This window comes from Ptychodera flava, chromosome 16 (genome assembly GCF_041260155.1).
Source record: "Ptychodera flava strain L36383 chromosome 16, AS_Pfla_20210202, whole genome shotgun sequence".
Lineage (NCBI taxonomy): Eukaryota > Metazoa > Hemichordata > Enteropneusta > Ptychoderidae > Ptychodera > Ptychodera flava.
Genome location: NC_091943.1, coordinates 35,057,399 through 35,082,327, shown reverse-complemented (window position 1 = coordinate 35,082,327; position 24,929 = coordinate 35,057,399). Strand labels below are relative to the sequence as shown.

Here is a 24,929-nt window from a genome sequence, read left to right as displayed (position 1 = left end):
TTCTTTTGTTCGAGCAAATTCAACGTAAGTTTGATCTTTCACCTTCTCACAATCCCTAAATTTCTGACGGTAAGCTTCAGGCACCAACTCATAACCCTTGAGAATTAATTCCTTCACAGAATCATAATCTGAAGCCTGCTCTACTGACAACTGAATGTAAATTTCTCTGGCTTTTACCCACCAAAGCACTCTGCAAAAGCATAGACCAGGACTCCTTAGGCCAATTCAGACTCTGAGCAATTTTCTCAAAATGGAGGAAATATTTATCAACATCCTTTTCTTGGAAAGGGGGAACAACCTGAAATGCTTAGTGATGTCAAAATTGTCTGAAGGAAGAATTTTCCTGACTTTCCAAGCTCTAAACGTCTCATTTCTAACTGCAGTCGGTGTTCAGCTAATCTCTTTCCTTTCTTTTTCCTCTCTTTCTTTCTCCCTTTGTCTTTCTTCCATTTGCAATTCTTTTTCTTTCATTTCCAATTCCCTCTCTTCTGTCTTTCTTCCATTTCTAATCTTTCTGCCTTTCTTTTTCTTTCTGTCTTTCTTCCATTTGCAATCTTTTTCTTTCATTTGTAATTGCATTTGTATTTTTTCTTTTTCTAATGCCAATTTTTTTAAGCTCCAAATCTGCCTGAATTTCTAATTCTAATTTTTTGAGTTCGAAGGAAGACTCAGGCTCATAATCTTTCAAGGTGGATTCCTCAAATTGGCCTAAATTAACTAAATGTTTTGCAATCTTGTACTGTATTTCTCTCTTGCGCATGGATCTTTTGACTTCTACTTTAAGGAAATTGGCCAGTGCAATGAGGTTGTCCTTTTTGAGGGAATCAAATGCGTCCTGATCAAGGTCATCCATAAATTCGTCTGGCTTGAATTCCGCCATGATTGAATTTCGCTGAGTTCACAGTATACAGTAGTTTTGAAAAGGCTGTCAAAATGTTGTCAAACGGCTCAAAATATTCGTCTCCCGGACGAGCCCCCAATTTGTTACGTGCAGAGAAAACGAACAAAAGGGTGAACTCAGCAGTTAACGTTTAAACAAAATTTATTACGAAAATAAAACTAATTGCTAAGTCAGGGATAGAGTACAAGCTTTAAAAGTGTACAGACTACTTATCTCAGCTGGGACGGCAAAGCTCCAGTCTCAGAGTTGTAACAGTCAGTTGGATGAATGAACAGTCCTTTGGCTTGCAGGCTTGAAGCTGCACAAAGTCCACAGTATAAATCCAGCGTTGGCAGTGAAGGTCTTGAAAAGTCTTGAGAATGACTACTGCTGGAGTTTAGTAACACACAAGAGACACGATCCCAAAAGTCTGACTGGAAGCTGAGCACGTCCCTTTTATAAAGGCATATAAGAACAATCTAGAACTTTTATTGACATGCTAATTACTGTTCTAAAATTATCTCCCTTACACAACTAATCAACTTTCCAGAACATTCCAAACATGACTAATTGAATTCAAGGTTGTGAGGTCATCAAGGGCAGTGACCTTGAGAATGTTCTAGACTAATTGAACTCAGGTCATGATGAGTGTGGGGGAAATGACCTACATAACAGCATGTAGACATGCACACACACACACACACACACACACATACACACAAACCCACATACAAACACAAAGTCCACTGACTTCTTGTCATACAAATAAGGACAACTTGAGAAAAGATGACCAAAACCTCATATTTTTTTAAAACACTGTCCCAGCATTCAAGATTCACGGCACTGTGTGAGTTATAAATAAAGCGGTTGAGATGACGCGTGAAGGACATTGCAAATTCTACCCCCAAACTATGTGCTGCCAAGTCCACTGCAGATTCTGTCTGACCACATCGGAACAGTATTGACAAGAAATACAAGTCATATATTAAAGCTAAACCATTATGAGCTGCTGTATAATATCTTTACCATGGACCAACCAGGCACTGAGTAAATGTTAGACGGAACTGAAGAACAGAAGTAGTATTCTGATTGTCTTAGGGTGAGTTTTGCAGTAACTCAACAGAAACACACCCCTAGGGTACTGTTGAATTACAAGATGGACCATGAAACACACCCCCTAGGGTACCATTGAATTCCAAGATGGAGCATGAATCCCAATGTTCTTCAATCTAGCAAAGATGAAATCTAGCAAATCTGCCAAATGTTGAAGGTTAAAGCTGTTAAATTTTACCAGAAAATCGCTGGTATTAAAAAAAAGAGATTTGATGAAGACAGAACAAAACTTTATATTTCTGACTTGATACTGAAAAAGCTTACTACAATGTTATACTTACAAAAATTTTACATACCATGGAAGAACATACACAAAACATATTATTTAGTGTGTGTATTTCTGCTGGCAGAAAGAAAAGGCACAGCCTTGTTCAACAATTACAATAAAAACATTTCTTTGTTAGGACTTTGTGTTTTGGGTTTTACACCTTCCCAAGGGTAAAAAGAAGTATAGATGTGAGTTGTTCTCTACAGTGACAACTATTTTCATGATGATTTCCATGACATTAGTTGTTTTTGATTTAGTTACTGCTACCGAAAATGATTGAATTGTTCTGATCAAAACTGAGCGTGAAAACTTTCCAACATGTGAAATGATCATGCAAGCATATGTGAAACACTTTTGAAACAAAAAAAATTGAAATATGATAGTCTGATGCAGATATATCAACATGGAAGCTTGCAAAAGATAACCTTGAGTTATTGTAAAATATTAAACTGGAAATTCTATGGTTTGGTGCAACCACAATACGCCTGTTGATACCGAGGTCCTAGATAATTTTTTTTTAGTATTGCAATCACATATTTGTGTCCAGAGATTTGATTTTGACTGAACACAAACATAAGCCATGCTAAAAATTCAATTTTTTTAAAAATCTGTCATGATCATCATTGTCAAGAAAGTTGAGGGTCAAACCCCTTCCAAGTGCCATAAGTAAATACAAAACTTGCCCACAATAATAAATAATCTTGTGACACTTCTATCAAGTTACTCTTGAATGACTGTTACAAAACAAGGTTGCAGTAAAGTTACTTTGTGATAACGTTGAAAGTATGTGTATGTCAGTTATCATCAAAACAGTACTTTTTCAAAGTGAAAATTCTATACGCTGTGATAATGCTGATAAAAATAAGGTGGTAGTCAAATTATTTTACACTCTGGAAGTAAAATAACTTAAAACGTGCTTTTTCTCAATTTTACACACTTGAAAAATGCGTTATGTTTCATATAAAGTTTCAATTAATCTCCAAACAAACAAACAAACCACGATTACCATTTCTAGATAAATCTGATGCCTACCACATTCCCTGTTTGACCTCATCAATCCCATAATACAGCACAAATCACTATAGCAATGACCGTGTCTGGGTACTAAGGTAACTATAAGGTCACCAATCTGTCACATGATAAAAGCAAGTATGAAAGTTCTATTGCACAGAAGACTATGAATATTCACAAGTTTGAAAAACAGATCACTGTATCATGAAAGGGAATGTTATTTTTTTTCAAAACACTCTAGACACTTCGACATAAAATAATTCTACAAAAGAATCTGGCAAGCAAGAGACTATTGCACACTGTGGCCATAGTGCATAGGTATGAAATGGTTTCTACAGTCCTGTGTCATGACAATCACTGATGCACTTCAGATTCTGATTGACAGTCAATGTCAGACAGTAGTGGGAGTTGGTTTGACCAAGCCTAGTGCACTAGCTGCTTCTAAAATCTGAAAGAGAACAAGAAATGGCATTTGTATATCAATAGATGAATGGAATTGTGCTGAATGCAGTGCAATAAAAAAATAATAGTGCAGAATGAAAAGCTATTTGATTGATTTAATGTCACAATTGTTACCGATCAGTATCAATTCTCTGAAGTTTCTCAGCCACTGTAATAAAAACAATGGCTTTCAATGATTTGTTGCCAATTAAGTAACATCATAGGGAAAGTGCCATGAGATAGACCTAGGTGTGTGCCCTTTTCATTATTCCATACAAGTACAGAATTTTTTAGACTATTTCTGTCCTGCACACTTCATTTATTCTCCTTCAACTTGGAATATTGTAATTTAATATAAAGTTCATTTTCTGCAACATACCTGTTTCATACAATCTTCACTATCCTTTTTTGATCTGGATAAGAGATCTGCTTGCCCTTTCAACACACGAATGTTCCATGCAAAACTTTCCTGTGCCTGAAACAGAGAGAGAGATTTTAAACTCACATGCATGATTTCATCTCTGCTGCAACTCTATTGCTGCGGGTACATAAAAGAGTGACAATGGATGATTTGAGTCACTGAGGGCGCTCTTCATTGCAACTGGGCAGAACCCTTATGCACTTAAAAATAATATGGTAGCTCTATGGAATAAACTTGTCTCTGAAAAACGAAGAGGTGACAATTTGATTTCCCACTGACAGTTGGATCTACCTTTCTTTGACAAATGTGGTGTTTCCATAAACAACACTTTTCAAGAATCACATATGTGTCCTTCATATCAATAACTCTGAAATGCTCTCATTTGTCATTCATCTAATGCTGTATTTTCTCTGGTCATCATCCAAGCAGGAGCAAGATCAAAATTTTCTGTGATCCCCAAATTTGATTTTCATATTGCATTGAATTATCCTTCAAACTCACACAGAAATGATTCAAATAAAATTTAGGAAACTTTCCCATGAGTAAATTATCATTAAGTTTATCAGTTTGACATTCTTTGGAGAAGATACTAGTATTTCCTTTTAAAATGTAAACAATAATTAGAAACTATGCTGAGAGAATTTCTCAAGACGACCATAGACAGTAGACTCCATCCCTTTGTGTAACAATCAAGGTACACCGTAACAACAAGTAATCTTTGAAAGGGCGCCCTCCAGTGGCAAAGTAATGTAAATTCTGAAACTTTCCTCATCAAATGTCAGATACAATCCTATTAATTTCTATGGCAAACACAGATGGAAATGGGCACGATAGCATTAGAGTCAATTGTGAAACATTGCTGTTATTTTGGTAACAGTGATATTTAATAAACAACAAACTTTTAGATTCATTCGAATTACAAATAAATGGTTTTGGGACATCAAAAGGACACTGGGCCAAATGTCCCTTATTGTTAGATTGTCTGACGTTCCTTTAGTAGTTTAGTTAATGCATAGATACTCACTAAGATAATGTTGAATTACACAAAAGTATAGCATATAGGCCTGATATCGTTCCGTAGTGCTTGTCAAAAAACACATGCTTCTTGTAATCTACCTGAACAATGTCACCTAACGATTCCTGCGCTGTAAAGTGTTGAGTATTTAGAGATCCTACCTTTGTAATTTTTCTGCCTTTGAGACCTTCCTTGGCTGACAGAGTGTGCAATTCCTCCTGAAAATAAGACGGTTGATCAGTTCAAGGAGTTCAGTCATCTTTATCTGCAGTAGCAAATCACGAATTTCACTGGGGTAGCCAAGCAAAGAACAATTTTAGCGCCTCGCCAATACTGCCAATACTATGACATCGATCCTCAGAGTAAACATGGCTGATGTTCCTCTTTTATTATATATGGATACATGCAAATGTGCAGTGACCTTACACGTCAAATCATCCAAGCCAAGCAAAGAACAATTTTAGCGCCTCGCCAATACTGCCAATACTATGACATCGATCCTCAGAGTAAACATGGCTGATGTTCCTCTTTTACCATATATGGATATATGCAAATGTGCAGTGACCTTGCACGTCAAATCATCATACACAATACACAGTGCCATAATTACAAGGCGCCTGTGTTTTTTGTATGGCGATTTGATGTCATCAGTTTGTGGCTATACCACTTGTAAAATGCTGCCCTCTGGAATATACCCAGTGAAATTACTAGACAGAGTCAGACACCTTAATCTGAGATATAAAGTATATTATCTTGAGAAGACACAGTATGACAAATTTATAACTTCTTTCTTTTTACTTCATAAAGTTGAAAGAAAACATTTCTGGGTGTACCTACATGCCATTCAAGCCCATTCTTCTTAGACTGTTCAAGCCGACTGACAACATCATCAGCTTTTTCTATTAAAATTTTGCTTTCGGCAACCATCTGCAGAGTATAATAAAATTGCTTATTATTTTCTGAAACATTTTATGACAAATTTTGAACACAACAACAATACATCTCAGTTTAATCTTGAAGAATTATATCACAATTTACATGTTCCATTGGCTGTTCAAACAACATCATCCAAAAATTGTTTCTCTACAGTGCTACTCTTTGATAATGACAAGAAAATTTCATATTCAATATTGTGCCTAGCAGCAGTTACAGACAAATGCATTTTCAGGACAAATGTTTCCCAATTTTCAGATAAAAAGGATGTTAGGGTGTCTGAACTGAAAATCACCTTGCTCAAGTTCAGTGTCAGCCTCCTTTCACAAATCAAATTTCTTGAACATTTGACATAAACCGCGACAAGATTTTAAAGATTTTAAGAACAATACATTTGAATACACCAAGGCACTGTGTTAGTAACTTGTAACCATAGCAGTGACAAAAAATTTTATGTACGTGTAAAGTGTAGCTTTTGACAGTTGAATAAAGTTCGAAATCCAGTGTGTACCTGTTCATAGGCTGCCAATGCTTTTTTCAACATTTCAGGAACACTGCCCTCTGCCTGCAACTCTGGAAACTAAAGTTCAAAGTTCAATATGTTAATTTTTGAGTCAAAAATTTTATTTATATTTACTTGCATATTCTTTTAAAACTGTAGAATAGAATCATTTCAACGTTCAAAAATAAATAACAAGGATTGTACAGTTATTAATATTTATCATTTCATTGCTGACTTCAGCAGTTTCATACAAACTTACTATAATTGTGATTTTTTTTGTTGACATTTTGTACTTTACATATGCTAAAATAAAAAACACTGTGTTGTATATTATTGAACACCACAGTGACAATGAAACACTGAGTAAGTTAAACACACTATATAAATCATATGCCTTTAAGTTAGAAATTAATAACTTAAAAACATTTTTGAAACATGCTAATTCACACTCTACATATTTTGCTACATGCCTTATCTTTAGCTAATAAACAGTTATATAATGATAACTTAATATTAAGATGTCTCTGTCAACATTAGAACTCCATGACGTTTAGACTGGTCAAACAGAATTGTGAACATTGTCCGACAGAATCTTACCTTATCTTTCATTTCCAACATCAAGACTAAATTTTCTGTTGAATGAGTTTGTAAACGAGTCGCCAACACTCTAACACACTGCTTGATATTGGCAATAGAAGCCAGGCCACAACATTCTTTGAATCGAATCTGTGCATTCTGCACATTCTCACGTAGATCCGTGGCTTCCTTCAATGGTTGAACAGCTGCCTGTTAAATACGACAACATTGACAGTTGTAGAAATATGGATCACATTTATCATGGATGAAATGTTACACTTTATTTCTGATGCAGAGGGGCTTAACACTTTTACAGGGCAACCTTATCTGTATAAGGTAGAATGCGCCTCACGGACAGATATTTGGACTTCAATTTTTCCAATTCTTTTCTAATCTACCACTTATGGAGTCCATTTTGAAGCTCTTTGAGTAAGAAAAACTTTCACCAATACTAAGTTTTTCGAAAATCGAAAATTTTATTTTTCTCCATAGAATTAACACACTGATGGTGGCCATTTTAAATTTCAAATATCATTATAGTTCAATAGTATTTTGTGAGTACAAGTTTACATATCATAGTAGAACCTGATCTTAGAGTTTACACACAAAGTGAACCATGCTTGTGACATTGCAGAGATGTGACAAGTGGTTTAGAAAGCATGGGCAATGAATTTCTCCCTAAACTTGGGTTGAAAAAAGACCTCATTACCATAACTATTATCATAACTATAAAGCAGAGAATGACTGATGTCTTGTTTCTTGATACAAGTTAGGAAATGCTTTGGGAAGTGAAGAAAAGCGGACATTTTTAACTCAGAGAAAAATGGCATACATTATACTTCTCTTCAGCAGTTCTTCTTTTGATTGCATACTGCACTTGGAAAATGAAACGCTGAACAATTTATGTTGGGCTACAAAAATTAATTTTCAATTCTGGGCAGCACCTGAGGGTCTGCATAAACTGCTTAATTATTGTTGACCATTTTCACCTGTCAAAATGTCTCTATCTTGAATATTGATATTGATCAAGTAAGCAATGAGGATATACTTGGAACCCCCTCCACGATATTTTCATAGGATGGATGGATAAATTTATACAATTATGTGGAAATTCTGATATCTGGATGCCTAAATCACGTTTTGATAATTAGCCACAGTACTATTTGTAATTCTCTGTAAGTTATGACAGTAAAAGACATTTAATTTAAAAGTGCTGGAGACTCCACCACTGCTGAGATGCAGTTTTTACAGGAAAGGTGTTACATTAGTTGAAACAGTTCCTATTTAGGAGAAACCTGACGGTTGAAGGACTACATATTTGTCTTAACAAACCCTAAGGCTGTTCTGAATATAGCTGTGAAGGATTCTTATTACGCTAAACTCTCCTTGCAAGTCTCCTTGTTTATTGCAGTAAACATCACCTTCCAGAAACCCTATTAACATGTTTGAAATACACTGGAAAACAACATTTGTGTTTTGTCAGCTATAGGACACAGGGTGTGCGATTAAAATGCAACTCAAGAATTCCTCATTTGGTCGGAAAAAACTGGAATTTCATGCTAGAAATATTTATATTGAAAAGCCTTAAATTCTACAAACCCTTACTTGCACATAGAATCTAAATAATTGATCCCATTCTTGATAGTATAATATATGTATATATTATGATTGTAATTAATAATAGCACATAAGATAAAAAAATAGCATTTCCGGAAGTGATGTGTCCAAACACTGTACCATCTTTGTATCCTTCAGACATATAAAGATTTAAACTGTCAGTTTTTCAACACTTGCCACAACACATTCAATCCAAGTTTCCAAATCAATATGTCCTGCAGATATTTATAGATAAATGTGTAAGCGATGAAAACTCATCCCAAATTAAATAATTCAAACTTAAAACCCTTCAGAGTATGAGTTATAAGGGGACAAACATGGTTTTCCAATTCTAAACTCAAAATTACAGCTGAATGTGCACGAAAAAACAGAAATACTGTAAGTCAATAGCAAAATAATGTGAATGTACAAAGACATTTCACTGAAATTTGATTAGTCATCTAATTTAGTCTGATCACATTTCAATGACTAAACAGTCCTTGAATGACTGATTTCATCAGTTTGATAGTTTGACTGGTGGATGATAAAATGACTGGAGGGAAAAAATCAGACTTTGTAATTGTAAAGAAAGGACAATCCTGGGAAAAATTTACAGTCACGATAAACAATGAATTGAAGTGGAAATACAGAAACATGAAGAATTGAGAAAAAACACATGAAAAAGTCACGACAGTGAAACCATAATTTTGTATGCACTTACTTTAAAAGTTTCATCGATGCATTTCACACCAACAACTCTAAGGTTTGTGTATTCACGTTGCCTCCTTGATTTCTTGACCGACATCCCTCGCTTTGTTGGTTTCTGGTGAATCATGTTTTAAAAATGTAACAGGAAATGTTATCAGGTACTCCGGTACGGAAAGTGGATAAACTGTTCCATTTCTCACCTCATTTCATTCGGTTTACACGATTGAAAGCCCGGAATACAAGTGATACAACCATGTAACTTTTGATTTTCACTTTTGGAATGTTTACACTGACATTATGTTGTACAGTTTAATGTGCAAGTTGTTTTAACTTTCTTGGATAATGCATTTTAAGACAATGATTAAGATATGACAAAAACTCACTTGAGTTGTGTCCCATTTGCACTGGGTCATTAATATAATTAAATGTAGAATGAGCCTCAGGGACAGATATACAGATACATTTCTGATCTCCAACTGATGGGACCTCATTCTCTTGAAGTAAATAAAGTTTTCACATGTCTTATGTTTGTGAAAATTGAAAATGTATTTTTTCCCATAGAAGGCCATTTTGAATGTCAAATACCTATAAATATTGGGTTTCTAGTATATTTCTATCTGGTATTAATATTTGCATGGTGACTCCTTCATTTTTATTGTTGATTTTGAAAGATAGCAAGTTTGAGCAAAGTTTACAATAAGTCTTTTGGTTTCAAGGTGCATACTACCTTTATTGAGAGATCTCAAATCTGTGAAAATATTCACATAGTTACAATGCATACTACCCTAACACAACACCAACAACCCATTCACAGCAAATGTCATTGTCCATAACATTGTCCCATTTAATATGTCATTCAAAAAAAATGACTTCAAGAACATTGTACTGTGCAGTGGGTGTCATAGACATGGTCTAGCATGCCTCTCATATAGTTAGTGTCAGTTGACAAAAACACCAAATAGCCATATGTGGACATTGGCAAACTCAAATCAAAATGTCCCTTTGGTAACCATATTGGATGGCAGCACAAGAGAAGTGAGCATGTACAGAGGTCACAGGTCACAGAATACCAGTACATTGTGTAATTGCTGAAAATTCATGCTCTGTTCAAATTACAGTACATACATGTAAGGCAAAGGAAATGCATAATATTAGTTACTTACACCTCCTCCTCGTCTATTGGTGATAGCAATATGAACAAACAAGGATGCATTCCCTAAAGGTTCCCCAGTATTAGAAAGAAGTCCAATATGTCTGTAACCTAGACAGTACAACAAAATTTGGTCTGTTATCTCTACTATTATCATTAAACTGATTAATTAATAATATGCTCATAAAACTGAAAGTTAGAATTGAAAACTGCTTCATTTGAAGGAAATCTAAAGATCCTGTAACACAGATAGAAAGGCATTCATTTGACGACTGGAGGTAAGTGGGATCACTCCATATATTAATAAGCTCTGTGAGTTTAATTTTCCTGGTGTTATGGCAAACGTTAGCATAGTTTGGCGTATCTCAACATGACTATGCCTTGAATTCACTGCCAAATCTTGTTCTCGAAAAGTTGACAATTTCACATTGCAAACACGGAGGTAGTGTACAGCTTAAGGTCTGGTCCAAGTATAGACCCTAGAGAAATCTAAACAAGCCATGGAAACTAGAACACATTTGACTTTTTATTTGAACTTCTTTAGTTCGAGGACAAGTATGTTCATGGGTCTCTTCAGTATCTGGGATTGATAATTTCTTCTTTGACCTCTACAGTGACCTCTGTTACAGACGGTCATTCCCAGTTTAATTCCACTGTTGTCACACGGTCAAACACAATGAGTTCTGACAGTGGATCAAAGCTGAAGACTATAATTTGTATCACAGTCTGCTCTGATAATCTGGTACCAGCATTCCATTCAAACTCTCTTAGTCTTCAGGAATAACGTGGGTCTGTGTCTGCAGAATTCTTACCTGGCTGAAGACATTCAAATGGAATCGTGTACTGTCCGATAAATTCATCCCCAATGTAATCATCATCTAAAACAACAAATCTAACCAATGCCAGCTCTGGTAAATTCACGGTGAATTCAAAACTTTCATCAAACAGTGGGTTGTAACCTAGAGAAATGAAAACGAAGCAAAACAACTGATTCCTGGTTTGCTGAATAAAGACAGTGAACAATACAAGAAAACTCAGGTAGTGAAATAATCTTGCTATTTATTCAGGTAAGTAAATTTGACTCAATATTTGCAGGTTAGTTATGAGAGACATCTAAATTCAGTTTCTGTAAAATGGAAGGAGAAATAATTGATACATGCAGTGACGCCAAAGTTTTTGCAGTTGATGAACCATCTAACCATTGAATGTTAGACCAAATGGTGTTCATTTATGCAACCTATAAATTTGCAATAGGGGCAATCTGAGAATTGTTTAAATGTACAAATCAAATGACAAAAAGCCATTACTGATGAAGAATATCAATGTACCTTGGATCTTGCACCATATGTGCAGGTAACTTCACTTTGATATGTACAGAAATGGACAGAAACAATTGATACTGTTCTGACAAATTTCATCACAAATCTTACCGTTATGAGGTACTGATTTGGTCCGTTCTTCAGCACAGTCTGCTGGTATTCCAAAAATTTCCATGGAAACATAGGGATCTATTGCCTGTAGGACAGAATAAATGCAAATCAGCATTGCATTTAAACTCCATTAGTTGTTATTTTAGATGCGTTTGCCAGGATTTTGTTCTATTTTGACTCATAATGTAAAATTACATTAAAATCCCCTGTCAGTACAGCCTGTAATTGAATAATGTCACATTTTACAGTTGAAAACTGAATTGTATTTCAGACTGGAATTTATCACCAATGATATTGCTTGCACTGCATTGAAGCTAATACCTGTAGTTTGTTTTTCAAGATATTTTTGGGACATGAAAAGGAAAATGTATATGTTTTGCTGAACAAATATGGTGAACATATTATTTAAAGTTACAGCTATAGTCTCGTTGAACCAGGAGAATTTCAATGGTCCATATTCACATATCACAAAATGTTGCTTTCCTAACTGCCTTAGTAACCACAGTGGTGGTTGGCTCCTGTAGAAATATATCACAGATTGACAAAATCGTTGGCCAATCGAAAAATCCCTTTCACTTACATCTCCTTTTGCTCCAGATCCTTTGGGTTTTGGAAATTGTTGACCACTGACAATCTTGATGTGTAGTATTTGTGGAGAAACTCCTGGTATCATTTCTTTTGTATTAGCACTGAAGAAGGCAATCTCTGTTGGGAATCAAAGTTAATATCTTGTGTGAATTCAAGACCAAAATCCGCAACAATAATCTTCATAGTTGTGCCTGACTTACATAATTCTTTTTCAACTCATATTTAATGACAGCTGTATCTTTAGCTGTCACAAATTTGACCCAGTGAAACCTAACTTTTATAGTTTGCTTTCAAATTTCCATACATGTACCAGATGTCCTTTGTTTGCATTTTTATAAAGTGATAAGTTCATTGATGTCTTGATATCATTGGACTTCCTCACAACCATGCAAAGAATACACTACGTACTTAAATCTAAATTTCATATTAATTCAGAAATCTTTACAATAAACAGAGCTTCAAAAACTTGCTCTTTTCTGCACAAATACTAAACCAACTAAAAAATCCATCAGCTGTCAAATATTGGCTTGAAAGAGGGACTGTCTCTTACCTTCTCTCATAACTGCAGGTTTAAGTACAAAGCCACAGCCGCCATTTTGTTTGAAGCGACCTTCATAGAGATCCATCATTAGGCCTGGAGTCTGGTAATTCTGTGTAACTTGTGAAGAGAAAATCATACAAACACTGCCGTCAAAATTTTTGAATTCTTTGAAACAAAAACGATTAGGATTAACTTGAAAAGGAGAGAGGTTAAACCTCTCTAAAGCTTGGAATAAATACTTCTTTGCTTTTTCACATACAAAGCACTGTTCTGTGAGCAACCATTTGTATAACAACAGAATTACAGGACAGTGAAAGTAAATTCTCCTTGGCTTTATTAAGCAAAGGCCTAGCTGGTACGCCAACCTTTAGCGAGATTATTTTCAAAGTTTAAAAAAATGACATTTAACGGATGCACCAACATTTCTTTCACTCGCAAATGAATGTTTACCATGGTAGTACACTTGACAGGAATGTTGCAGCATTGCTACTACATGTGCACACACACACACACATACACACATACATGTACACACACACCCTAAAGATACAATGTATACAGGCACTGCTGCGTATTTGCTAAGCACCTGGGTGCCACATATTGGACACGGTGGCAACAAATAATTAGCTTCTCAGACAAGAACAATCAAATTTTCTCATTACCTATTTGGCAACCACAGTTCCATAGGTCCTGCGGGTTGTAATTGCTTGAATCCACTCTTATTGTGTTTGGATAAATTCTGGTTAAAAATCTTTTGGTGTGATTTACAAAGTCTTCTGGGCAGAGATTAGCAAACTTGTTAGCCACTCCTTCACTTAAGGAACACATCTCCCACACTTTCTCTGAAGTAAAAAAAATTGACAAATAATCAATAAAAGGCAACGGTAAACTGGGGTGAAGAAATCATTTTCAGATCCACTGGCTCAAAGACTAGACACCAAATAAAATCACCAACCAAGCCTCAGGTTCTACTAACCGACACTTGTCAACATTTAAGCTACCATACTAGCTGAATAATTCAATGATCAATGATGCAAGTAGCCACAGAATACCAATGGCCTAGTCATAAAACTAAAAGCCAATACTTGGGCTAGTGGATTTTTACAAATCTTGGGCTGTTCTCATTGTGTCTCTGACATTTACATAAGATTGTTTGTACATCTGTGGGCGCTGTGGTGAGCATTTAGCACACATCGGGGAATAAACTGTGAGGTACTAAGACTTGGAAACAACGATAATACATAATCTACTGTCAATGTGTGATGTTGTTGATATACCTCTGGGAGGGTGGGAGAACACTGGTGATAAAATGACTTGAAAAGTACAGTGAAATCACCAGTTTATCGTCGATAGCAAAATCACAGTAACGCTCTTTCAGTATACCAGCATGGTGATTATGACATTGTTTAGATGCACTGAAAGCTCTGCTAACGTACTGTGGGGGTTACTCTGTACATGTACGCATGTATGTACTCTTCTAGAAATTCATTACAAAATGTTGATGAATGGCATGTAATTATCCCATTGCTTTTACACAGTTTTTAGAAATGTGATTGCATTGTTTGAGTAGCGTGGAGCGTGATCGCAGCTTTTTCTCAAAATATCGCATTGTAAGCCTGACATGGTCTGTAGCTGACAGAGTTTCTGAGAATTTCTGTCATTTTTACTCATTTTTATTGCCATTGAATGTGATGTGAGCCCTCAACAAGTGATCTCTTTAGTTTTTATAGAAAATAAACTGTAGCTATAAACAAAACACCATCATTATCCTACTTTCAATGTTTTGAAAACTGGTGAAAATCACGCAAATATTTCCTTTTGCACATTAATTTTAGAACTGTCACATGTTATTGCGAATTTTCTAAGGACAAGCATAACTTACGTTTTTGTGCTGACTCATGGAAATCTTCAAACCTTACTGATTTACATATTGAAATAAGATCTGATAGTTCCTTGATCAGTGTAATCTTCTTCAAGCCATCCTGAACAAAACAAGAAAAAAGATTTCTTTATTGGAATCTAAAAAAATTTAAAAAAAGCAAGAATTTCTGTTCTGTCTTCAGCTCCATTAGCAGTAACTTTTGATGTTCTTCCCAGTATCTTACTTCTTAGAAATGCAGTTTCCCATCCTATTTCAAAAGTCAAGATGGAATTCCTTGTGTTCAACTTTTTAACATCGCCTGAATCTGAATGTGCATAACGTCCAGGGTTATTTTGGAATAACTGAATATTGTAGCCCTAGTCACTTGATCGGGACAATACATCAGAAGTTACATTCAAAGTTGAAATGTTATACAAATTCAAATTGAAGAAATTTTGAGAAAACTCTGAAAATCAACTTTTTCTCATGTTTTGTTAGAATAGCATTTGCTGTCAAGTTTTTATTAGTTTTGAAGATTTTCTATTCTTTTGTCATACAGCTGTTTGTGGCTGTGTACCTGCCTCCAATGAATGACTATTTATTGAGATAAACCCAGTCTTAGGACTTGTTTTTACGTAATTTCTGTAGAATGCCAGATGACATAATCAGCATACTGAACCATTTTGAAATGTTGAATTACAGAGCAAAGCTATCATCCAGCTTCTAGAGATGTGCCAGGTGACTCTGGAAACTTAGTTTGTACAAGAATGATTAGAGAAATGAAAATTGGCGATAGAGGCTGTGAATGGGTATATAAGCAGATACTCAGCAATACTGAAATGTTGACTGACAGAATTCTAACAAAGTTGTCGCCACTTTGTAGGGATGTGAGAAATGCCAGAATGTGATAACCTAATTTTGGTACATATTAAAATGTATAAAATGAGTATGAAATATTTGGTCATCCAGGTATAAAGGGATATTGTAATGTTTTGGAAATTGAGGTAGAGTCTACCTACTCTAAAGAAGATTGTATTTGGTCAATATTCAATTTATTTACAGGAAGGGATGAACCATTAGATCTAAGGTGATGAGTGGTCAGAATGCCAGCATGCAGTTTAGGTTTTGTTCCAAATAATTTGACAAATCTTTTTGCCCAGTACCCGTCCCCCCAAAATACATCTGCAGCTATTCTGGTGAATATCTGCTACATGTTCTTGGCAATTTTGTCCCATAGATTCTCTACCATTTTGTCAACCGCTCCCAAGATCTAATGGTTGATTCCTGTTGACCCCCTCCCAAGATGTTGACCCCTCCCAAGATCTAATGGTTGATTCCTGTTGACCCCCTCACAAGATCTAATGGTTGATTTAACTACATAACAGCATGCAATACAGCCAACCATAGAAAACATGACGCAGGAAATTTACAGGGATGAAAAGAGTCTACAGAGTGTAATAGAATAGTATAGATATTGAAGTAGGTTGCATGGGGATCTGGACAAAATATTATGAAATATGACTACAGCAAGACCAACAGAAGTGTATGCATCCTTTTGTGAGTACATCCTGAAGAGGAGAAGATTTAAAATGAATCTTCCAGGAGCCTACGTTTTCTTAAGATGATTTCTTTGAGAGTGCTATTACAAGAAATTTCAATCTTCGTATGCTGTGTAAATATTCAATTTCAAACAGATTGCCTAGTTGTTGTATTAAAATGTAATTCACGTCGGAATGAACGCCTACACTGAATTCTATGCATCCCTATTGACAGTAGCAAGATGAAATTATTATAAACTTAACATTACAAACTGCCAGTGTAATTTGTCAGAAACACGTATGCCACTAGCATTTCCTTGAAAGAAATTTCTGCATACATCTAGACAGAACAGAATTCCTTTTTCTATTCACCTTTTTAAGTTTTTTCTTGTCATTATCGGTCCCTTCATCCTCATCGGTCACTTCACCTTCATCATGAGTCCAATCTGGAGGTAATTTCTTGCCCTGATAGATGAAGAGGAGAAAAAACTTCAAAGTGAACTTTCAGCACTTGCATTCAATACCTGTGTTCATATTTGCAGCGTGCAATACAAGGCAATCTGGTAAATTGCTTGTTTCCAGAATTTTTCACAAAATTTGCACCTATTTGCATACTTTTGATATTTTTATATTCATTTGAACAAAGTCACGTCTTCAATCCATACATGCACTTTATCCACACAACAACATTAAGGTTCATGACAGGTGCTGTTGTTTTCAGATATTTGCTACAGCAGGACAGGAACATAAATGCACATTGAAAACATACGACATATTTGTAGCAGACAAGAGACGCGTACATAAGACTGCACTTAATAGTTCCCATTGCCATATATCATATTACGTTGGCGGCAACATCAAATACAAGATGCAAACATGCCTTCACAGATGTCAGCTCTGATTGTACAGATGTTGGTGACAATTTTATCCACAACATAAATCTCATACTAAAGGTCTACAACTGAGATCATTGCACTTTTGATACCAATGTAAGGCAAAGTTGTGTGTTCCATATTAGATAATAGAACATTTCATGAGTGTTCATTTGAGTTATATCTACTCATGGTAGAAATTTCAAATTGAATGTCACACTCAGAAAGTTAATATCTTGTTGCATATTGACTTACTTTGAGAATAATTTTTCCTTTAAGTTCCTCTGGAGATGGAAGATAACTTTTGCCGACGCCAATGTCTTCCTTATAAAGTTTTTCTGTAAATATGTGTCCAAGTTAGATGATTGGTGTGGGGCAAAACAGGATTGTGGTGACCATAATGAAAGCGTACACAGTGTTTCAGAACAACCTATGGAGCATATGCTTGAGGTTTGTGTCAAAGGATACTGGGCATATGCTTGAACTTTACGTCTGATGTAGCTTTGTAGAGCTTTGTAGCCGTAGCACAGCATTCAACAAGCATATTAAATGCTTTCGTGTTTAACTTGCAAATCTCCCAATTGCACTCTTTTTAAAAAACATTCTTGGTAAGGAAAACACCATAAGTCTGAGATTTATGTGCTAAAATATATTTTAGGAGAAGTATGATGTAAAGTACATCTATGCAATTCTGATAACCTTCATGAGAATCTTGTTTCTCACCTTTGAATATTGATGTAAGATATTTCACGATATATCTTTGTTGTTCTGGACAGCAGTGATTTTCTAATGATACAAAAAGGGGATATCTGCAACAAACAGGACAGAAAACTTTGTTAAGACAGACTAGTGGCAGTATTCACTCAACTGACTTCAAGTTTTCAGGTAACATTGTCATCTGTTTCTGTATACAATGTATCTGCTTGAAATGAAAATTGATGAATTATACCAGATCCACTGATTTCACAGGAGATATTTTATTCAATGTGTCCTGAAGGAAGTAAAATAGCAATCTTAATCAAATACTTATTGAATTTATGATAATGACATTGAACAATTTTTAAAAATTTTGCAATGTGCGTATGTTGCGTTGCCATTAGAGAAGTCACGTTTCAGAACACTCTGTATCATTATCGTCTTTTTATTAAATCTACTCACAAGATTGAATTCTCAAAGATGATGAACCCTACCGGTATTTTGAGAATTTACATTCTACGTTTCATCAATAATCTGATATCAAAAATTTGCTCCTGTAATAAGTCTGATATAAGTTTGTAAATATGCAACAAGGTAATTCCTAGTGGAAATCAATGTATAATCAACTGTGATAAATTAACTATATATGAAATCAAGTGTGAACAAGCATTGCATGAAAGTACCACTGAGTATATTGTATTATTATATGTCATACCATGTACCAGAATAAATATTTCTGATATTCATTCCTTCAAATTCTTGATAATTTTGAAAGCAGCAAATTCTGCAATAATCAGGAATCTTCTGACCACATTTTCATAGCAACATGAAAAGTTGAAGAGCCCTTACTGTGAAGCAGTAAATGCATGTTCATTGATGGCTTCTACAGCGGACTTGAATGTTATCTTGGATGTCAAGGTGTGTCCGTGGTAAATTATGGGTTCGCTCTCAGCACCATCCCAGCAGTCCACTGTCAAAAAATCAATATGGTAAGCCATAAATCATCAAAAAAATTAATTTAACTAAGTCTTGCCATCACAAAATATGACAACTATGAAATTAAAACTGATTGGGTTGTTCATAGAATGTCGTAACAATTTGCCTGCGCAAGACAGTTTCTTGATTAAATAAAAAATATGAAATACAACCGTTTACAGTTGTGGTTAAAATCCACATCAGCTAAATGTATGATATACTGTAGATTCATAATTAGGCATGTCTGACGCTTCTTAGAATTTTTTCCAAAGCTGTCTGATGTCTGTCTAGTTCTTTCCTGTTTGAACCTTCATCACTTTGTCAGTCTCTAGAGAATTTGGTATAAAATACCTCTCTATCTTCTATATCCACTGTAATTCCATAACTTAAGCAGAATCAAGGTGTAGATTTCAGCAAATACAGAGCACTATTGGACACAGCCCATCATTTGTCTTCTTGATGTTTGCATGTTTGTAAAGACTTTACAAATCTCACTCCAGTTGATGCATAAACCCAGATAAACCACTGGCATTTTTCTTTCAGTTACAGTACTTTGGTAAATTTACTTTGGAAATTAAAACACTCCATATTATTGATGAATTTTGGAATATTAAGTTCAGAGCAAAACACAGCTGTCAAAGCCAGAGATATCTGTTCCTCAGACTCCTACAATGACGTAAAAACATTACGATAGGTCAAGCTAAGCTTATACTCTAACCTAATTACATATTGCCGCTTTAGGTAGCGCACTCAAGTACAAGAAGCATGCACAGGCAATCAGCCAAAGAAGAGAAATGTTGTGCTTACATTCAAGCCATCGACAGCCTCTTTGTAGTGCTCGGATGTAACCCTCCACATTGGATGGTCCCTTCAATTGGTCTTCCATCAAGTACCTATGATAGCAGAGTGATGGATGTATAAAGTGCCATGTTCTGGGTGATTCTTCCAGCAAAATGGATATTTGGGTCCCAAATAGGACTGACAAACACTGGGCCCATGTTAAGTTGTAGTACAATTCAACGTTATCTTAGGGGTACATTTGTATTTATTTATCATGCAATACAGCCTTTAAGCACAAGTAGCTATAATGTTTGATGATTTTTTTTGCAATATTTTTTGTTTTTCATGTCAACTACAATTTCTGTTCTACTTCCTAAAGCTTGTTGATATACAAGTATTCAGCTTGTCAACTCAGCCCGTACATGTGTAGACTGCATTGTAACTGTTATTGTTGCAAGTGTATTCTGGTCCGGACTAGGATTCAAATACAAACAATACAGTGCATTTTACACATATAGACTTTAAACTAGAACTATTTCTATAACAATGAGGATTGCCTTATTTTTCTTTAAGTGCTACCAATAGTATGCTTTCAAACATTGTGATTCATATATGGAGCAAACTAAAACATTTGAAATGTAGTTTTCTGGTGACCATCTATGATATACACTATTGCCTTTGTGAACACTGCTAGCTGTCATGATATTCAGAGATGATAAATTTGTTTCTCTACTATGCGTGTGCAGCTAACGTAAATGAAATAATAATACCAAGATACAGCGAGGTATGCAAAATTGGTCTGATTTACTGGCATTAGTCACAAAAAAATTTCAAATGATATAAAAAGACACAACTGTGTAGAATTTCAGAATGATAATAGTCAATGCTTTCTTATGTCTACAGAGGTACAGGTTTTGACATGGCATAAAATTAAAAGGGGTGTACGTTTGTTTTTAGCAAAATAATTTATATGTTTATTTATCTGGTTTTTTTGTTCATTTATTTATTTATTTGTATGGGGTGAACGACATTCTTAGAAAATTCGATCACAACATTATGAGGAAAACATGGCCTAAAATGCTTTAGATAATTATGTATTTTATAGTTAAAGCATATGAATTATCACTTACGTGTTGTGTGAAGAGGCAATAAAATAATGAGAAATAGGCTGCGTCATGTCCTGGCATACTGTCATGTGAGTTGGATCAAATATGTCACATTCTGCAGACATTAAATACTTGGTAAAACCTGTCAATCAGTAAAAAGGGAAAAAGAAAACTAGAGGTCAAATGTCGATAGAGAAAAGTCAAAATGCAAAGGTCATAGCAGACTTTGCCCTAGGATGATCTTGGTCGTTTGGATGGTCAACTTATTCTCAATCGTGAACTTCTGCCAGATGAACTCACAGCAAAGAGGAGCTCAACCAGGTAATTTTATCAGATTTAAATTTAAATTGACTAAATAAGCCAATAAATAACAGCATGATAATACAAAATTTATCGTCTTTGTCTTATTTTGGCTTGTTGTTCCAAGTACATGAAAACATTTGTTTAAATTTTGAATTCCATTTGAATTGTCATTTGCAATTCTACTGAGCAAGAAAAAGACATCACACAGCAGAAGACTACACCACAGATAAAACAACTGAACTCTCAAAGTGAAAAAAGATAACCTTAGCAGTGTGAAAAAATAACAATTTGTGCCTTCAATGGTTTATTTGCTTTGCAAATACAAGATAAACAGTTATTTTTCACAGCAGATTGGCAATGATTGGATAATAAATGACATTCAAGGTATGTGAGGAGAAAGTTTGTAAAAGGGGAACACTGTTGAACTGAAATCTGAGTCAGTAGTTTGTGTATACTATGTACTGAGTCAGTTTTTCTCAAATTAATACTGGGAACACACACCAGTACTTGCATCTGAAACAGGACAAAAATACTTCTTAACATTTAAAAAGTTTTCCTCTGATGGGCCTTTTTCTGTCCCAAGAGCTATTATGCGCCTTTCATTACCGTTAAATAACAACAGAAAAATGTTGTAGATGCTTTGATCTGCACTGAAGTACCAAATTAGCATGGAAGTGCCCACTCAGTAATATGCTGTATTTGTAACTTGAGGCTGTTTTTATGCAATTCAAGTGAAAGTCGGCATAATTGTACCACTTTCCCCCCTTGAGCAGTAATTATACACGTTACTGTTAGTACCCTGGGCAGACATAGTACCGCTATCGACATCTGGTCATTACACGGTTTGAAAATTGATATTGCTAACATAGACTAAAACCTTGCCCGCATTTCTGCATAGCCCTAGGTGAGCTCTGCCTGACTTTCAGACAGAGTAACTAGTAATGTCTGCAAATTACACCCACACACTAGAAAATGTCATCTTTTCTTGTTTTCCCCTGAAACGTCTACCCATGATGCATCAGCACAGTATGTGGCTGGTAAATACAGTGGTTTAAAACTTTGCCTTTTTTGCGGTTAAGGAACACACCAGTAGATAACCCATACAAACGACACAGTGTGGTTCGTATGGATACAATTCTGTACATACAGATGTAATAGCATGCAGCTGACATGAGAAAGCTAATCCAAAGAGCCTAAAACAGTAACTGTACAAATAGCAGATGGGAGTAAAAGAATTCTGTTTGTTCCACACCAAAATGATGTTGTTAATTTGCCTGAAGAAAATCATATAGGCCAACAATAGTTATGCAACAGTAAAGAAACTTTGAATACCATTAAACCTCCAGTTTTTATTCAGTGTGTATATAAAATCTTGTCCCACTCCCAAATCAAGCCAAAATGGCCACTGTTCAACTTGTCATTACAACCTGAATAAGTGTTATTTCTAATTTGATTGCTAACTACTGAATTGTTGCCAATTTGTATGTAGTCTACGTAGGATATATAGAGGTTTGCTTGAACGAAGATAATGAAAATATTATCAGAAGTTACAGCTATTATATATTCTCTTTAATAATGTAATATAATACCGGTAAACTGCCACATCTTGCAAAAATTCTGATTTAAAACCTTTTTTCAGCAATAATGGCAGCATATAGTAGTAGCCTTGGTTACCAGTGATGAACACAAAGGGTTTTAAAAAATGCAAATATATGGACAAAGATGAAGCTCTGAAATGTAGAAACTGAGTTAATATTGTCCTGAACAAAATGTTATTGTTAAACTATTGACATACAGGAATAAATATTGCTATGCTAGCTTAGCAACTGATCACAGGACAGGAACAAAACATCCGTTGTTTATGAAGAAAAGACAAAAACATGGCAATGCATCATAGGGCATGAACACAAAGGATACTCTAAACTTGCTTACTGGAAAAAATGTTCAAAATCTACAGACTCAGCCTCTTGCAGAGTGTACATTCCGTGACTGAATAGGTTTCATTCATATCCCTATAGCAACATCAGTATGTTACTCTGAAAAAGTGTTTTTTGTTCAAAACTTCAAAGTAAATTCTCTCAAAACTCCATAGCTGTAACTTCTGGTGCATTTCCTAGTATGTTTTTCCAAGTCTGTACAGTACAATGCAGTTTCTTGTTCTACTCCCAAAATCATATCAAACCGCAGAGTATTAAACTTCTCAGCACAGACTGCATGAGTGTGCCGTCCATTTTTTCTCAGACGATTGAGTTTCAGTAATTTGCAAGATTCAATTGTCAATCAGAAGATTGTACATGATGTGATATACTCCAATGTGATTTTACGAGCAGAATATTACCAAAATTCACCACTGTCTCTTTGAATGACACTCTCCTGAATAATTGTCATGGCAACTTACCATCAATTCCCAGTTGACCTTTGACCTTGCCTTCATCTGAAGGTTCATATCTGTTGATGATTTCAAGACACTTTTCTTTGGTGACACCAGTCATCTATGAAAGGAAAACAGGATGGTTTGCATTTTGTGGTTAAAACCTAATGACAAAAAAATCCTTATGATAATTATTTAACTGGTTTGTATACCAACAAAATGGACCTGCAGACTGATTCAAATAAATAAATATTAAATAAATAAATAAATTAATTAATTACTTAATTAATTAATCAATTAAATAATATTAATAAATACTAAAGTATTGGCACATAAATTTTTTGAACTTAACTTCACATACCATAGAGATATACAATATATTAAAGTACTATGACATTTCCTTGGTACTAATTTTTATAATCCATTACATAATGTTAAAGTCAATTTTACAATGGTCAATTTTACAACAAAACAGATCTCATGACTTGTGTACCTCCTGTTTGTTTTATAGTAAATATTATGGGATATTCAATCTAACTAGTGGACTCATACCAACGAAAATAACAAGCTGTAAGGTCAGATTGGGTTATAAAAATGCCAATTATATTTGTGTCATAGTATCATACAAAGAACCATGGAACTCAGGGACCTTAAGGTAACTATAATATTTTTGTCGTAGTTTATTTTATTATTGCTGGTGAACTCAGTTGTGACAAATACAAACACTGAGGAAAGTTGCTCTGAACGTGGATGTAAAAACTAATGTGGATGCAAAAACTTATTGAAAGAAATACTTACACCTTGTTCTGCTTCCACAAAAATCTGCAAATCATCCGTGGTTAAAAACTCATAGCTTGCATACCTATGAAGATAGGCATACACCATACATTAAACAGAAGCAGAAAAATCCTCACAATTTAATGTCAGCAAATGCTTTTTATGTGATTGATTGTACAGATGTACATTGTTCAAACTCCATTAAGTCATTTGTCCACTTCACCTCAAAGACTGTTAGGCGTTGCTGTTAAAACTCGCACTCTGGAGGATTTTGGAAATATAGGTTTCAGGACGGGATTACTGCCTGACAGCTATGTATTCCGTGTTCTCCTGAACATACATTGAAAGTGATGATAATCTGGTAGTGAATATATACATGTGTGGCATGTACTGGTAGTTTGTGTACGTACCGGTATGTGTACAGAACTAAAATCACTGGCACGATTCAGAATGCCTATGAACAGCTATATTGTAAAT

The 24,929-nt window shown here is 35.1% G+C and overlaps 1 protein-coding gene across 3 annotated transcripts in view; it reads right to left on the bottom strand.

Moving 5' to 3' along the window:
- Positions 1-2,781: 2,781 nt before the first annotated feature.
- Positions 2,782-24,929, bottom strand: part of LOC139114683 (inactive phospholipase C-like protein 2) — a 140,797-nt gene continuing 118,649 nt past the window's right edge. For all 3 annotated transcript variants that reach the window (XM_070676552.1, XM_070676553.1, XM_070676554.1), the window contains 22 exons: positions 24,474-24,537; positions 23,703-23,796; positions 21,026-21,143; positions 19,923-20,008; positions 18,990-19,110; positions 18,168-18,253; positions 17,700-17,782; positions 16,945-17,037; positions 15,056-15,155; positions 13,836-14,015; positions 13,183-13,290; positions 12,625-12,749; positions 12,045-12,129; positions 11,427-11,573; positions 10,628-10,725; positions 9,478-9,579; positions 7,182-7,370; positions 6,594-6,662; positions 5,987-6,076; positions 5,311-5,367; positions 4,093-4,188; positions 2,782-3,720 (listed from right to left, as the gene is read on the bottom strand). In XM_070676552.1, coding sequence (XP_070532653.1) covers positions 3,664-3,720; positions 4,093-4,188; positions 5,311-5,367; positions 5,987-6,076; positions 6,594-6,662; positions 7,182-7,370; positions 9,478-9,579; positions 10,628-10,725; positions 11,427-11,573; positions 12,045-12,129; positions 12,625-12,749; positions 13,183-13,290; positions 13,836-14,015; positions 15,056-15,155; positions 16,945-17,037; positions 17,700-17,782; positions 18,168-18,253; positions 18,990-19,110; positions 19,923-20,008; positions 21,026-21,143; positions 23,703-23,796; positions 24,474-24,537 — 2,248 coding nt within the window. In that variant the 3' untranslated portion in view covers positions 2,782-3,663. The remainder of the gene's footprint in view (positions 3,721-4,092; positions 4,189-5,310; positions 5,368-5,986; positions 6,077-6,593; positions 6,663-7,181; positions 7,371-9,477; positions 9,580-10,627; positions 10,726-11,426; positions 11,574-12,044; positions 12,130-12,624; positions 12,750-13,182; positions 13,291-13,835; positions 14,016-15,055; positions 15,156-16,944; positions 17,038-17,699; positions 17,783-18,167; positions 18,254-18,989; positions 19,111-19,922; positions 20,009-21,025; positions 21,144-23,702; positions 23,797-24,473; positions 24,538-24,929) is intronic.